The sequence below is a fragment of the Gavia stellata genome, chromosome 11 (genome assembly GCF_030936135.1).
Source record: "Gavia stellata isolate bGavSte3 chromosome 11, bGavSte3.hap2, whole genome shotgun sequence".
NCBI lineage: Eukaryota > Metazoa > Chordata > Aves > Gaviiformes > Gaviidae > Gavia > Gavia stellata.
In genome coordinates, this window is record NC_082604.1 from 19520097 (window position 1) to 19535992 (window position 15896).

Genomic DNA, 15896 nt, shown 5'->3' on the forward strand with positions numbered 1-15896 from the left:
GAAAGAAGATGGAAGACACTAGAATGAGGAACAGCTGCCAAATATATGTTACAACAGATGGGAGTGAGGTGAGGTAAGACGAGAAGAATAGGTAGAGAGATTTCAGTGAGGAAAGCATAAGAACTTGGGGGAAAAAAAAACAAACTTGGAGGACATTGTATAAGGAAGAAAATGAATGGAGAGATGTGCAGAAGAGTTGAAAACACAGGTGTAAAAAACCACATTAAATAGAAAGGGGCTGAACCAGCAAGCAGCTACATTAGGAGACAGGAGAGGGTAAAGACGCATTCTTCCTCTCTTAAGAGTCTTTTTGTGCATCAGTTCAGAGTTGAGCTCTCTACCAAGTTCAAAGAAATTGGCTAGAGCTCCCTCCAAAGGCAAATAGTAAAAGGATCTTATATATTATCATTATACAAGCTAACTTCATATACATATGGGAATTACCACAAGGTACTTCAGCCCTACTTGGATTCACTACAGCATACACAACATGTGCGTGGTCCTCTGAAAGCTTATTTCACACCAGCCTTCGTGGCAAAGAGTGAAGCCAAATGCAGCCAAAGTGGGAGCAAAAATTGAAAGCAGGAAGGCAAACCAAGCAAGAAAACACCTGAAGTGGATTTTGGAGACAAGAGGCAAGGAAAGCAGAGTAGAGCGATCTGTGGTGAGTAGGATGTCCAGTAGCTTCTTATATGTCTGCTCCACATCAGTCCTGCACTTTTTCTTGCTCGGTGGGGACCCCATGCCCTCCCAGTCCAGATAAGGCAGGGTAGCTAGAAAACTCACGTTACTTACAGGAAAAGCTGAGTGTGTAGTCACCTTGAGCTGTTAGTCCCTCTCTGCTCTGTGCTCTTCTACAAATAGCATGAGGTCCTGAAGGCAGAAAGACAAAGCCACCATGTTTTTGCTAGTAAGTTCAGCTGGCTGCTCTCTTCTTCAGCAGGCACCAGAAAACACAGCGATGGAAGTGGCACTGAAAGGGAGTGCCCCAGAAAAAACAAGACTGTAGTGTAGATTATTTCTTTCCTGGATTTGTTGCAGCCCTAGAAAAGGGATGAAGAGAGCTGGAATAGTGGTATTTCACACTCTCCCCGCTAAGGAGGCATTTCATCCTCTCCTTTATAAAACAGGAGCAGAGCTTCCTTTGGAGCCACTACACACAGCTTGCACAGCAAGCACGTTCAAAGCTGAATTTCATGCTCTGAAATGTTTGCATTTAATCTGTCACGTGTAGGTTTCCCTAGAAAGTATGAGCAGACACTCACCATGGATTACTACAGCATAAGAGCATGCAGGTACGCTTTTATCTTACATTAAGTGACACTGCAGGAGTACATTCTAGTTTACCCAGGAATATTTTGTAATATACTCACATCCTTAAGGCTCAAATGTCCAAGGCATATTAAAAAGAATCTGAAAAGAAAATCTCATTAATTCTCAAATGACCCCTAATAACTTGTCTGGAGGCTGGGCTCAAAACTGTGCTTTTAGCCACTTGTAACAGTCCTTCTAGAACAGTGGGGGTGACCTTATTAACCTGTGAAACTGAATGACATCTTCTGGTGGAAGAATAGTCAAGGGACAGGCTTGTACTCAAGAACAAAAATGAAGAGCAAAAAAATGAGGATAAATGAGAAAATGTGATAGGTTGGAAAGATGGTACAGACTGTAAAGGCAATGGAACACTTTGGAGATGTGAGACAAACACGGGGAAGAAGAGGAGGCAGAGGTTCTGGAGGGAGCCAAGGTGTTGCACAGGTGGGAAAACACTCATTTGTTGACACTTAACGGATTCAAAACTCACTTGTTTTTGAGTTCGGTAGACACTTTAACCAGTGGTGCAGCTGGAGCTGGCCTGGAATATGGTGTTCTCACACTGGAAAAGGAAGATGACTGTGGGTTGTTTTAGATCTGAGGTACAGGATTCATGTTACTTTATTTGATGGAAAATGTATTTATGAGTTCGCCTATTTATGAGGTTGCTCCATTTTCTTCATAAAAACTAAATGCAGCCAGCAGCAGCATTTCTTCTCTGCTATCTACCATCTATTCTTTAGGATTAGTTATTGTTAACTTTGATGTTAAAGGCAAGGAACTGCTGCTGTCATTGCCTCTCCTCCTGCTATCCACATGGATACAAATGAAGCACCCCCTTCCCAGTGTGGAGCTACTGCCACGGGGATGTTTGTAGTTCCAGCATGAAGGGGACTTCACACCAATCACCTACCTGTCTGGACTTGCTGCTGTCCAGCCCACAGCATCCCATAAAGTTAATCCTGCAGGAGTAGAAACTGGCAACCCAGGTTTCATCCTGTATGAGATTACTGATTTCAGACATCTCTGCCTGTTAGATTGGGGTGCTTTAAAATACAAGGTAGGCAGAGGTACCCAAAACAAATACAGCTGTTAATAACTTCAGTCCCACAGACCGCACTACCAGCTAATCAGTGTATAAAAATAATCCTTCGTGTGTGGCCATACAGTATCCACTTTGTATGTCATACAGGAATAACATACTCACAATGCTGCCAAAAATAATCCTTTGTCAACTGTCAGTAATCCAACTAGCAAAATGTTGAATATCCACTTTTGCCAAGTCCTTAAGCACCATACTCATAAAGGGCTTCAAGGAGTCTTCAATAGTGCCAAATCTTCTGTTGGTTGTGATACGCTAATTTATGCTGACTGATATGAGGTCAGCTAACTGTGATAAAGAATCCATTAAAGAACTGAAAAGAATAAATGAAGCTGAATAAATTATTGAGAGATCCAGAACGAACAACACCAGATGACTCCCTGTCATGAAAAAGACACGTTCTCATGTTGCTGTCAACCAGTGGGCTCATAAAAAACAACAATTTATCAACACTTTGTGTCTGCTCCCTGCTGTCATTTGTCTCCAGTCCTTTGCCTGTACTATGAAAAGCTCTCTACACCTGGCTGATGAAGCCACTCCTCTGTTTTCATCTCAAGGGCTGAAATACTACCCGGTTTAGTGGGTGAAACCCTGAACTGTCTTGCCAGGTGTCAGTGATAGAGTTGTATGCAACAAGCTTGCACAACAACAAACCAGATCAGTCATCTCAGATCCTATTCCCTGCCTCTCTAGAAAGCTTCCCCCCAAGAGCTTCTTTTAACTCCTCCACCCACTAATATCTTGGGACAGACTGAAAGACCTCTAAGCCCATCTCCACATATGCAACTGTGACTTATGAGAAAGAACGCACAGATCTTTAATCACGAGACTTCTAATTTATAGACTTTGCTTCAAACTCTTTCTCTGTAAATCGTCTTTCCAGTTAGCAACAAAGAAGACCCAATTCTAATTCTTCCCTTGATGTCTTTATTTGTTATGCATCAGGAGAAATTTACCAAGAGTCTCCAAACAGAAAACAAGAACAAAAGATTAACTCTTTGTAGGTACAATCGTCAGGATGCAACTGTCTGGAAAGCATATTTCAGGGTAGTGATTAACCAAACCAAGAGGAAAGCAAAAATCTTAAGACACATGCAGAAACAACCTTGCAGAGTAAGTCTTCTCTTCCCTGAATCTGTGGGGCACCATTTCCTACCAAGGAATGGCACAGAGCTGGTAGGGAGATGGCTTCATTGTGCTCCCAAAAACAAGCTTTGTATTGAATGCCTGTAACAGGGTGGAAAATATAATAAAGAGCTCCATCCTTGCCAACAGCTCCCCCATACATACACGGTGCCCTGTGAAAAGACAAAAAAGGCAATCAGCCAAAGGATTTCTATCACACCTCCCTTTCTAACCTGCTTGGGGTTTTTGTTTGGTTGCTTGCTTTCTGTAGACTTTGTCCTTTTCTCTTAACAGACTTTGTCATTTAACGATTCAGAACTGAAAAGCTGCTTTTATTTCCACTGAAAGTTTTAATCTATATTTACAGCAGGCAACAAGACATTATAGAAATGATCACCAGGGTTGCACAGTTTACATTTACAGTCTTCCTAGCACTATGCATTTTACTGCTACTATTTCAATAACTGGATCTCTCCTCCAAGAGAAACTGGATCTGTCTTCCAAGAGAAAATTTTCTGTGTCATTCCTTCTCTTCCAATCTTTTCCACATACAATTGGACTTCTCTCTTCCTATAGATCTTTAAAACAGTGGAATGTGCTTATATACCTATTTGTAGATGCCTTCCCAGTTATGTTGAGGAATGAGTGGATCTTAAGTTGTTATCACATGGAGTAAATAAATCCCTGTTCAGTGCACATACCTATTGCAAATAGTAAGAACGCTTCTCTGTTTACAAAGTTTCCGTCTTTATCCAGAAAGTGGCCTGGGTTGATCTGATCAGGTGTCTCCCATTTTCCAGGATCAGACAGAACAGAGTCTGCCCTCCCAACAGCAGTAGATAAAATGGGAGATGAGGTCTGAAATCCTGTCCCAAATGAATAATTAAAAAAATAAATTATCTGAAAGGAGACTGAAGAGATTACCTAAATCCACCATCTTGTACCAAAACACCAGATTATGCCATTTCTGTTTGCTTTCCAGTGGTGGAGATTCCCAAAACTTTCAAAGCAACCTACTGTAATTCATAGATTACATCAAAGGCAGTGAATAACACATAAGAAAAGTAAGCCTCTTAAGGTAATATTTGCTAAACCTTGGTAAAAACCTCGGTAAAAACCTCCCCTGGAAAGCTTATGGGGTCCACAAATCAATAAAGATTAAAAGTTTTGCCTCTTCCCTCAGTTTGTTTGGTTTCTTTCACAGATAAAATAGAATCTGTGCATTTTTTTCACCTGCAAAATTTGCACCAGGAAATTTTAATCCCTATCGTAAAAAAATAAAATAAAATTTAGAAAACACCATACAATCCACTGGACAGAACAATAATCTCTCAATTGCACTCCACGTAATATCATAACTTAACCTAGAATATGATATAAGAGGAAAGTAGATATTCGCCTAATACTTAAATTACACTTTTTTTTTTTTAAAGACATTAATTTAGCTTTATGCTGCATGAATTCAATTCTTTTTTATCTCAGAGATCATATCCTAACAGACAGGTATTGTGTAGATGTTTCTTCTTCTATAAAAGAAGCCACATAACAACTGTACTATTTCAGAAAGGTAATAAGTAATGCATCCTTGGTATTTTAATGTTTAACTACAGGAAACCGCATGAGGTGTTACTGTTATGCAAGACACTTGATATCCTTGGATAGCTGTTCAATAATTAGCATTTAGACCCAGTATCAATACTAAGAAGGAAAGAAAATTCTAAGTGAAAAAAGAGACAGATCACAATTACAGATCATAAGAGAGAGGAGGTGTGGCTTGGCTAACTGCAAAGTATCACATATTTCAGTTTTCTAAGGACTTCAACTTGGGAAAACTGTAGATTGGCTCAGAGAGAGAGAGAGATGGCTAAAGCAGAGATACATTCTTTAGAAAGAGTTTTACTTCAGTAGAAACAAACTCATCTACTCAAATCCAAATTTTCAGAGGAAGTCATATGCAAAAAATAAACCATCAAAACCCGTTAGAAGCTAAAACTTTGATAAGATGTTGGGGATTGCTGAGTTTTTTATAGCTCTAGTAGTATGTCTCCTGATTTTGCAGTTCCTAAAGCTGCAATGGATGCGTACCCAGCTTCCTCCAGGACCAGTTCCCCTCCCCATCATTGGAAACATGTGGCTGCTGGACTTCAAACTTCGTCGAGAAACTCTCACTAAGGTATTTATTTATCTTTATGGTTGAAAACCAGTCTGAATCTATTTTAAATTGTACATTGCATAGGAACAGTCTAAACTTGGAAATTATTTTTTTTAAACCTCAAGCTTCATTATCAGCCAATTTCAAATAATCCAAGGACCCTGCATTATTAAAAATATTTCTGAGCAATAAACACCATAATTGCTTTACTCTTTGTTATTTTCTTTCTCTTTTGGGTACAGTAACATCCATGCATAACATTATCACAAGCACTGTCAACAGCATGATAGCCCATTGACAGTTTCCTCCTCTATTTCTGTGTTGATCTCTATACCCCTGTAAACCACCTCTAGTAGAACTTCCTTTGCCTGACACCAATGTCACCAGAACATCTCCAGGCCACGAGTGGTCCGATCTCCATTAGAAGACCAAACATACACTAGAAACTGACTCTTTTTTCTTATTTGTACAGCAAGAAGATTTATTGTCTGCAGTAAACAGATTATTACTAAAACAAAGCAGGAAAATTTGATTGCTGTTTTGTTCACAGCGTGATTCCTTTATAAACCAGTTAAAACTATTAAAAAAGGAACTTGCTTCAAACTATTTTAGGGAAAAATACAAGCATGATTTGAGGAAAGACAACAGAGGAAAATAAGAAAAATCACATGGAAGCTATAGGAAAGAACACAGAAACATTTCTTTGCTTTCTTCAGAAGTTAGAGGCAAGAAAATACAATAATTTTGGTTCATTAATAAAATAAATGGAAAAGCTCTGGGATTTTGCCTGTATTCATTTGTTCTTTGATTCTGAGCTGACAGAAGACCTCTGTTTCTCTTTCTGTGACATTTTCAGAGGCGGTCTTCTGAGAGATGTCCTTAGTACCTATTCCATAAAGTACAACTATCTTCTGTTCCCAAAGCACATTACAACAGAAGGCTAAATTTTTCTGAAACCTGTAATTCAATTCTATGTCAGCAAATGAGTTTAATTAAAACTACAGAAAACTCTTAAAATTAGTATTTAAGTGTATGCATTCCCTGGTTTACATTTATTAATTTACTGTTATTAACTCTTCAGTTAACCAACATCTATGGAAATATCTACACATTGTGGATGGGACAGACACCTATGGTTGTACTAAATGGATACAAAGCAGTAAAAGATGGCATCGTCACCCATTCAGAGGAGATTTCCGGAAGACCTCTCACCCCATTCTACAGGGATATGATGGGAGAGAAAGGTACAAGATGTTACACAATACTGAAATATGAACAAGACGTAAAGAAGAAAGGCGCTTTCCTATATATACACACATACACGAGTTACTGCTACACAAGTACGTAACTGGGCTTACATAGCAAAAAGGTTCCATACAGAGCTGGCGTATTAAGAAAAGGAAAAACAAAAATTTCTCCTCTTACAAAGCATACGACTGACTTTTTTTCTTCCCAATAGATTCAAAGGAATATTTGCCTAGAGGACTTGCCCTTCAATTGTATCACTTCTAAAACCGAAGACTGTTCATGTAGAAGACATCTATAGACAAAGCTGTTCTGTCCTTACCAAAACCCACTACCACTGTTTCCAGGGTCACATTTATAAGCAGCTATATAGCTGAGAGTCATAAAAACCTAAGTTAGGGACCAAAAGTCAGTATCTGAAATCATGGTATCTTCTTTGTTAGTGAAATATAACCTAATTCCACATCAAATTTTACTTCCTGCAGTGAAAAGATTTCCCTTCCCAGCAATTAAATAAATGTTTCTGTGTTCTTCAGGTATTTTTCTGACAAGCGGGCACACCTGGAAGCAACAGAGACGCTTTGGCATGACAGTTTTAAGAAGCCTGGCACTCGGTAAGAACAATTTGGAGCGTCAAATTCAAACAGAGGCCTGTCACCTTGTGGACATCTTTGCAAACACAAAAGGTAAATTCACTAGAAGAATAGCGCTTAGAGCTTTTTCTGAAACATAGCAGATGAGGGGAGTAAAAGTTTTGCAATACATTTTTACAAGTAATATAGATATTTTTCATATTAGTGGGACTTTTACTGGCTGCTTAATTGCATTCTTTGCAAAAAATGTTTCGTCTGCACAGTGGGTAATATAAAATTGTTTTTTGAAATAAGGATAGTAAAAAAATGTCTATTATCAACACAGTCTTGGGGACAGCTGGTAACAATTCTTACATTCAAGGAGTACAGAAAAACCCTATGTTCTTCTCCATAAAATACACAATTTGTGACCTGCTGTGAGTTGTTCTAGGACAGCAGGCCTTTAGGATTTGGCCGAGAAAGAACCCCAACACAAGGAATGTATCATTCAGTTGTCCAACAAAACTTCTTTTTAAGGTTTGGATTAAATAGAAAACAATAGAATTTTAGCAAGATGCCAAAATAAAGCAATTAAATATAAATATTCTGAACAGCCAAATCCCTCACCCACATCGTGTTCCATACTGATGTGAAAACACAGAGAAGTTGCCCAAGGTCTCTCTCCAACTCTCCTTGCACTAGACACAGCAAAATGGCCCATTTCTCTTCCAAGAGCAACATATTCACAGATCTTTAAAATGTAAGAGATGAACAAACCAATGACTTTGAGTCCCAGTACGGCCCAAATCTTTACCTTCCATGCAATCCTTCCTCAATTTTAAACTCAATAATTGTATTTACTCTTTCCAAGAAGGACTACAAGCATTGGACTGAAGTCAGAGATGCATAATCCACCATTTTCCACAGTAGTATAATTCAAAGGTTGTCCTTGCCATTGAAATGTGTACTTAAATTTAATTTTTTCTAGATTTAAGCCTTTTTAATGGGAGCTGTTTTCCATCCCATTATGCGAGTTTTGACTTTTCAGTCTGTGGAGAAAAAAAATATAGTTGAATTGTTAAGCTGTACTTGAAAACCAAAAGGAGACAAGTCATTTCTACATGACTAAGAAACTAAAACTTAAAAATGGGGTTGTTCTGGTTTTTTGGGGGGGATTGTTTGTTTTGTTTTCTAATTGCCGAACTTAAATATCTGCCTCCAGATTTGAAGGCAGATCTTCTAATTAATTGCTTGTGTCTTCACACAACCCAGACCACAAGTCAAAGAGGGGAAAAGAGACCTAACGTTTGTCTTCTCAAAACTGATAATCACTGTATTTTACAAGAGTAAAAAGCAGACTGAAAATAGATTCCCTGCACTTACAATCCATACAGTTAATTTGTATTAAACTAGAGTTTACTTGTGTGAAATTTATCTAAAAGTAGTCTGATCTACTATTATTTTTACCATTTAAAAAAAAAGTCTTCCTCATTTTTTTCACTGTAGTCTATTAAGAAATATTCATGGTACCTCCTATATTCACAGGCAAACCTTTCGACCCCCACGCTTTCATTGTCCATGCTATTGCAAATATAATTTGTGCTGTTGTTTTTGGTCATCGCTTCTCCAGTGAGGATGAATCTTTCAGCAAGCTTATCAAAGCTGTTTATTTTGTGATCTACTTTCAAGCTACTGTCTGGGGCAGGGTAAGAATCTAATTTTCTTGTTCTTATTCCTTAAAGTGCATTTGCACTTCACAAGTCAAAACAAACAAATTAAGTCAGTGATAATTATTCCCAAACATTTCCATACCATTATTCTGTGAGCCATTATACAGTAATAAATGTAATACATACCTTCTATCTGTCATTACTGCCTTATATTCCTTATGTCAGTAAATTACGTGTCCTAAAATTTAAATTCTAGATCATCACTGGTTTTCACCGATTTCCGAAATATATAATGTATTTCAAATGAGTAATCATTTGCAGAGTACCATGTATGTAAGATTTTAAAATCTTAAAATGAAAGCAACTTTTAAAATTTAGTTTTCATTTATTCTTGAGAACACAGAAGTGCAGTTAAGAACTAAGCCTTCAAAGTCCTATTCTTTTGAGAAGATATCTTGCATCTCATGTAATTCATATTACCACCAAGATCTGAATTATTCTGAACTTCCTATTATGATACAGATGACAATTTCATCACATCAAGAATATTTTTAAGTTCTTGAAAGCCTAATTATTGCTTATGTTGCACAGATGTTGGCACACTGGCATTTCATAACACTGTCAGGTTCTCCAACACTTTCATACAGAGATGCCTTAAAAAACCCCCCACGAATCAGAGTAAAAATCAAGGTTGAGAAAATCTGCTTGTGAGTCAGATTGAGCCCTCAATTATGCCAATTCACCCATATTCAGAAGCCCTTATTGCATTCTTAGGTATGCATCCAAAAAGTAAAATACAATCATTCTCCTGCTCTCCTGTGACCTGATATCCACTATTACACAATGTTGACATTTTGGTCAGCTGATGGGGAAGAAGTTGTCTCCACTGGCCAACAGATTCCTAATCACAGGCCATAAATAAAGCAAGGCCCTGCCAGTAGCCCTAGAGACTGAAGTCCATTCACGAAACATACACAATACAAAGAAATGAAAATCATTATTTTTTCCCCTCAACAAATACACATGCCAGTTTCTCCTGAAGGAAAGCCTTCTAAGACTGAGAGGTCAAGTCAGCTTCTATACCCTTTCAGTCTTCAACCTCTCTATTAAGGTTAGAAAGTGTGGTTATTGAATATTGACAATGTAATCATAACAATTTAGACTGCTGCATATTTAATAGCTCATTAACAAATATCAAACAAGTTATTCTCAATGCCAGTTCACTTAGAGGGCAATGTAAATATTTCTACATTTCTAAGAGAGATTATGAATAATTTACATTGGAAAGGACCTTTGCATGCCAGCTATCAAAGCAGGTCTAATTAGATCATGTTGTTTAGGAACTTGTCTGGTCAAGTCTTGAAGTTTCCAAGGATGGAGATTTCACACAGACTCTCTGGGAAACCTGTTCCCAGTGTTTACTCTCTCTTCTGGTAAAAATGAAACAATTTTAAAAAAACACAAATAAATAAATAAATAAAGTTTTCTTACATCTAATCAGAATTTCTAATGTTCTGACTTGTGCCTATTGCTTCTCATCCTAATTAGGAGCCCATGTGTTGCAGTGACTTCACAGAGTTATCAAGAAATCAGAATTGGGTTCTCAATTTACAAGAGCTCATGTTTCTTCCTTTTTCTTTAAAATCACAGATGTATGATGCTTTCCCATGGCTTATGCACCATCTCCCAGGACCTCATCAGAAAGTGTTTGCATACAATGACTTCATGCACAATTTAGTTATGAAGGAGGTCCAGACTCACGAGAGACAGAACACAGGTGACCCACAGGATCTCATTGACTTCTACCTAGCTCAAATAACAAAAGTAAGTATCTGTTTATCACACTAGCCCCTACTTGGCCTCAATACCTACCTACTTCCTGTTCAAGTAACTGTTACGGAATTTTGCACACTTTATTTGTTTAGCATTGGAGATTTTTGTTTTGGTGGGCTGCTCACTTCTCATCAAACAATGACAATTTCTATGTGACCGATGCTATGTCTCAAATTATCCACTTCATAGTCTTCTTATGAATATACCCTACAGACGAAAGATGATCCTACATCTACATTTAACAAAGACAATATGGTTCAGACTGTGGTTGATCTTTTGCTGGGAGGGACAGAAACAACAAGTACCACCCTTCTCTGGGCACTGCTCTATATGGTACAATACCCAGAAATACAAGGTGAGCAAAAGCATTATCAGAGAGAACTGCATTCAACATTACATCATAATGAACATCATTGAAGCGTAAGTATGAGCTCAATCACTTGCAATACATCAAAATAACCCTTAACATTGAATATGAATGGTGGAACATCAACAACTGAGATCTAGAAAATGGAAGTTTAATAAATGAAACAAACGTGCTTTCCCTATCAGTTCACTAAGAAGCAACACTAACAGAAATTAGTAATAGCCACTTTTTTATCTTACTAGAAGGGGATGGCAAAGACAGAACAACAAGCTAAAGACATTTCATATACAACCTAGTCTCTTCCTAACCTTCAAAGTGGAAAAGCTTTAAAAAGATGCCTGGTCTGATGTGTATTTATAAACATAACAGAAATTACACCTGTAAATTTCCAATTTTAATCCTTTTTTTGAAACATAACTGTATTAGCCTCATCACCAAGTGGGATGTGTCTTAAATGAGAGATCTTCTTGTGCTTTGGGGATATATGCACTTTCTTGATCAAATGAAACCAACACAGCAGTCAAACCACATGCCAATGCATTTCATAGCAATGCAGTTTCTTTTTTCTCCTCAGTCCCGGACCATACTCAGAGAAATCTGCTGGAAAAAATGGGGAAGAAGTTAAAATATTTTCATTTCTCTGCAGAAAAGGTTCAAAGAGAGATAGAGGCTGTTCTGGAACCCTCCCATCTCATCAGCTATGCAGACCGTAAAAAACTGCCATATACAAATGCTGTGATTCATGAGGCTTTGCGGTACAGCAATGTTACTTCTGTTGGGGTCCCTCGACAATGTGTGAAGAATACAGCTTTGCTGGGGTTTCACATTAAAAAGGTACACAGTATAGCTCTATGTGTCTTAAAGCTTTGAGCTATTAATATTTAGTACTTATAAGACATTAGCTTCTACAACTCCTAACTTTGCATAGAGAGCATGTGGTAGCATGTCACAGACATGAAACAAAGCCGAATGCTCTGATCCAGGGCTAAGTCTGCATTAGCAGATGCAAAATAAAGCTTGGGAAAAGGCCAACAGCACAAGCAGCAAACAAACATAAGGAAAACTGAAGTCTTTCTTCCCACTAGTCAAATATGGATGATGTCTGGGCATCAAAGCAGAACATGTGTTTTAAGGAATGATGAAGAAATGAGGTTTAATGAACATCAAGCCAGCTAACTTTCACGCATAAGGGAGCTGCCTGGAGCAACCTATAGTCATCCCTCAGAAAACAAACACATAAAAAACACCCACACACTTAAGATGATGGCAGCTCAGTACAGCGACAGATCTGACAGTCACATTGACATAATATAAATGTCCCAAATATATTAAGCATAAAATTGATGTGATGGAATTGAAAGATCCAGTGAAGAGTACAAAAAACAAAAAGGAAGGTTTTATGATTAGTCTAGCAAGTATGTAAAATAATCCAAGCTCCACTCTAGCTTAGACATGAAGACACTTCAGTAGTCCTGACAGAAGGTAACTTAGACAAAGGCAAACATGTAATACGTTATGACAAACAGAAGATACAAGGGTTTGCTATGCCTGGATGTGCACAGGAAAATAGCAAGTCGAATCCAAACACTGGGCTGTAGGCACAGGATGGCATATTATCGAGAAGGGAAGTCCGAAAAAAGAATCAATCATACACAGGAAAATACAATCTCTGCTTCTTCCTGCAGGGCACACTTGTATTGCCAAATCTGCACTCTGTTGTGTATGACTCTGAGTATTGGGCGACCCCTTGGAAGTTCAACCCAAATCATTTCCTTGATCTGGATGGCAACTTTGTGAACAAAGAGGCATTCTTACCTTTCTCAGCAGGTAACGCCCTGAGGTTTGAATATTCCTGTTCGCCGTGTCTTGCTGCAAGACTAAAAACGTTATTTCTAAATTCTAAAATTTTAAAAACATACTTTTATAAAAACGTATTTGACACAAAGATTCAAAGTCAGATGTTCTACTGTAAGAGCCACAACTATTGTCCTGCATTTTATATTTTTCATACATTCAAACAGAGGATGACTATGGCTAAGAGACATAATGCTATATCCTTGGTATAATGTATGGTTCCTACTATAAGGGTATCTGAGCTCCTTAGACCCTAATGTATTAAAACCTGGTAACACTCTCAACTCAAAAAATCGATTTATTCTCACCTTACAAATGAGGAACCTAAAGACAAAAGTAATATGATTTGTCAAAACATACAGAGAAAATCTGTGATAAAGCAGGAAATCAAACCTCAGTCTCCCAAATCCTACAGTAATAGTCCAGCACCAGGTTCTCTTGTATTTCCAGAAAACTAGCAAAATCCAGTCTTTTCAGTAGAATATTACGAGGCAACCAAAAAAAAAAAAATCTAACTTTCCAAAAGCATATTACAATGTACAACTTACCTAATTTGCAAGGCAAAATGCAGTGATTCAAAGATGGGGGGTGGGGGGTGTGAAGACTGAAAAGCAGTATAAGATATAAATCAGAAAGCTTCTCTAGACTACCAGTTTCTCCAAGAAACAGATTATGAAGAAAAGCAGAACAAACCAGGAAGCTGTCAGTATTTACTGAAAATTAAGATATAAAAATAAAACGATAAAAATACTGAGAAACAGCCAAGGTTTTTTTATGTTACTGTGACAGATTATACTATTATGTATTTGTTGTAGATAAAAAGCGAATAGTATACTAAGTAACATACAAAGCAGTCAGATTAAACATAGTAAATCCAGATTTTAAAACCATTTGCCCAAATTGCCTGTAAATCCCAAAATCATATTTGCAAAACAGGTAGTTAGCATCTTACCTCCTTTACTGACCAAATGTTCACTAGTTTACATGAAACAAGTCAACTAATTTAGGCTACCATTTCAACCCAGCATAGGAAATTTTCTTTTTTAACTTGCTTTGGTTGTTTTCCGTTTGTATAGTCTGAGTATTTATATATCCTGAATATAAACTTTTTTTAGTCTGGAATATATAGATAGATATCCTGAAATATACTGTGAAAACAATACGCCAAACTGAGTCACTGAGTCTATACGTCACTGCACATGCCTACGTTTCCTTCCCTCAGCTTAAATATCTGATCCTGGACAGCATTAGAAAGAGGATACTGGGCTACACGGACCCAATATAGCCTTCTTAATTTCTGTTGAAGAAAGCCTGATTACATCCTTCTACTTAGCTTCAGAATTGCATCCTGCAATGCTCCAGTCCTCCCTCCTTAAGAAGCAAAGATAAGACTCTGAAGTATACTAAGCCTTTTAAAATCCAGCTTAACTGAGAAGCAATTCATGGTTCTCATAGAAAAAGAAGCAAAAATGACAAGGGAGAATCACATATATGCTCCAGGAAAAACAAACAAAACAAAACCCAAAAAAACAAACCAAACAGTTGACATAATTAAGGATGTACAGTTTCTCAGTTAAATAAATGTTCCCCCCACCTCCAAAGGCATCTTCTGCCCTTACAGAAGGAAATAGGAAATAGCTATCTTACATTAACAGAATTTATGGAACTCAGTAGAATTTTGTTTGAAGTTCTTTTTCAGAACTTAACTTTATACAACTAACTCTTTTTCCCTTTCTTCTGCAGGGCACCGTGTATGTTTGGGGGAACAGATGGCACGAGTTGAACTGTTCATCTTCTTTACCAACCTGCTTCGGGCATTCACATTCCAGCTCCCTGAGGGAGTAAAGGAAATCAATTTGGAATACACTTTGGGTGCAATACTGCAGCCACATCCATATAAACTCTGTGCTATTCCACACTAGTCTGCAACATACTACAATGCAGAGGGACTTCAACCAGTCAATAACTGCAGATATTTTAAAAACACATATGACTATCTCAATTGTATTCAAATGTAGGTAGCTCAGTATAGCAAATTAATATAGAGTGTTTTTATTTAAGAGGTCTGACCTTATATAGTTGAGCTTTTTGAAATTAAAATAAGTGTATTTGCCAAAGCTCATATAATCGTATCTTAGGCGTATACAAGTACACAATAATATGTTACAAAAAAAAAAATATTTTCACACGCACAGTAGCAATGAATTAGATGTAGAATTTTAGAGAAGTGATCTGTATCAAGCAAAGGTTCCTGCATATGTGCTCAGACAGTTATCACACTCTTAAAATGGCACAGCTGTTCTGATGCAAGGATGCCTGAATAAAAATAAATAAATAAATTTTCTTCAGTATGCTGCTACTCCTCTGTGTTCACAGGTCTTTTCTTACATCCTTTTGCAGAAGGTTACAGAGTATACACACTTAGTGTTGACTCCTTTTCCTTTCACACTCCCCATAAAGCATTATATATTGTAGTATAAATTTCACACATGCATAAATGATTGCAGAATGGGGCCTCTTATGATCACAGTCCCTTTAGAAATCCTTACACCTTTTTTCTTTACTTCCGCAGTATCTGATTCCTATGTTATCACAATTCTCAGATCCAGGTGCTTTCATGAACCTTTCCTTCTTCTATTTAGAAACACTATTATGTCATCCA

The 15896-nt window shown here is 37.5% G+C and overlaps 1 protein-coding gene across 1 annotated transcript; it reads left to right on the forward strand.

Annotated features, from left to right (window-relative positions):
• Positions 1-5543: 5543 nt before the first annotated feature.
• LOC104253958 (cytochrome P450 2J2) lies at positions 5544-15156 on the forward strand. The gene is made up of 9 exons (XM_009807570.2): positions 5544-5714; positions 6775-6937; positions 7475-7624; positions 9056-9216; positions 10831-11004; positions 11227-11368; positions 12027-12214; positions 13066-13207; positions 14978-15156. Exons 1-9 carry the CDS (start codon positions 5544-5546, stop codon positions 15154-15156), a joined length of 1470 nt encoding a protein of 489 aa, XP_009805872.2.
• The last annotated feature ends 740 nt before the right edge of the window (positions 15157-15896 follow it).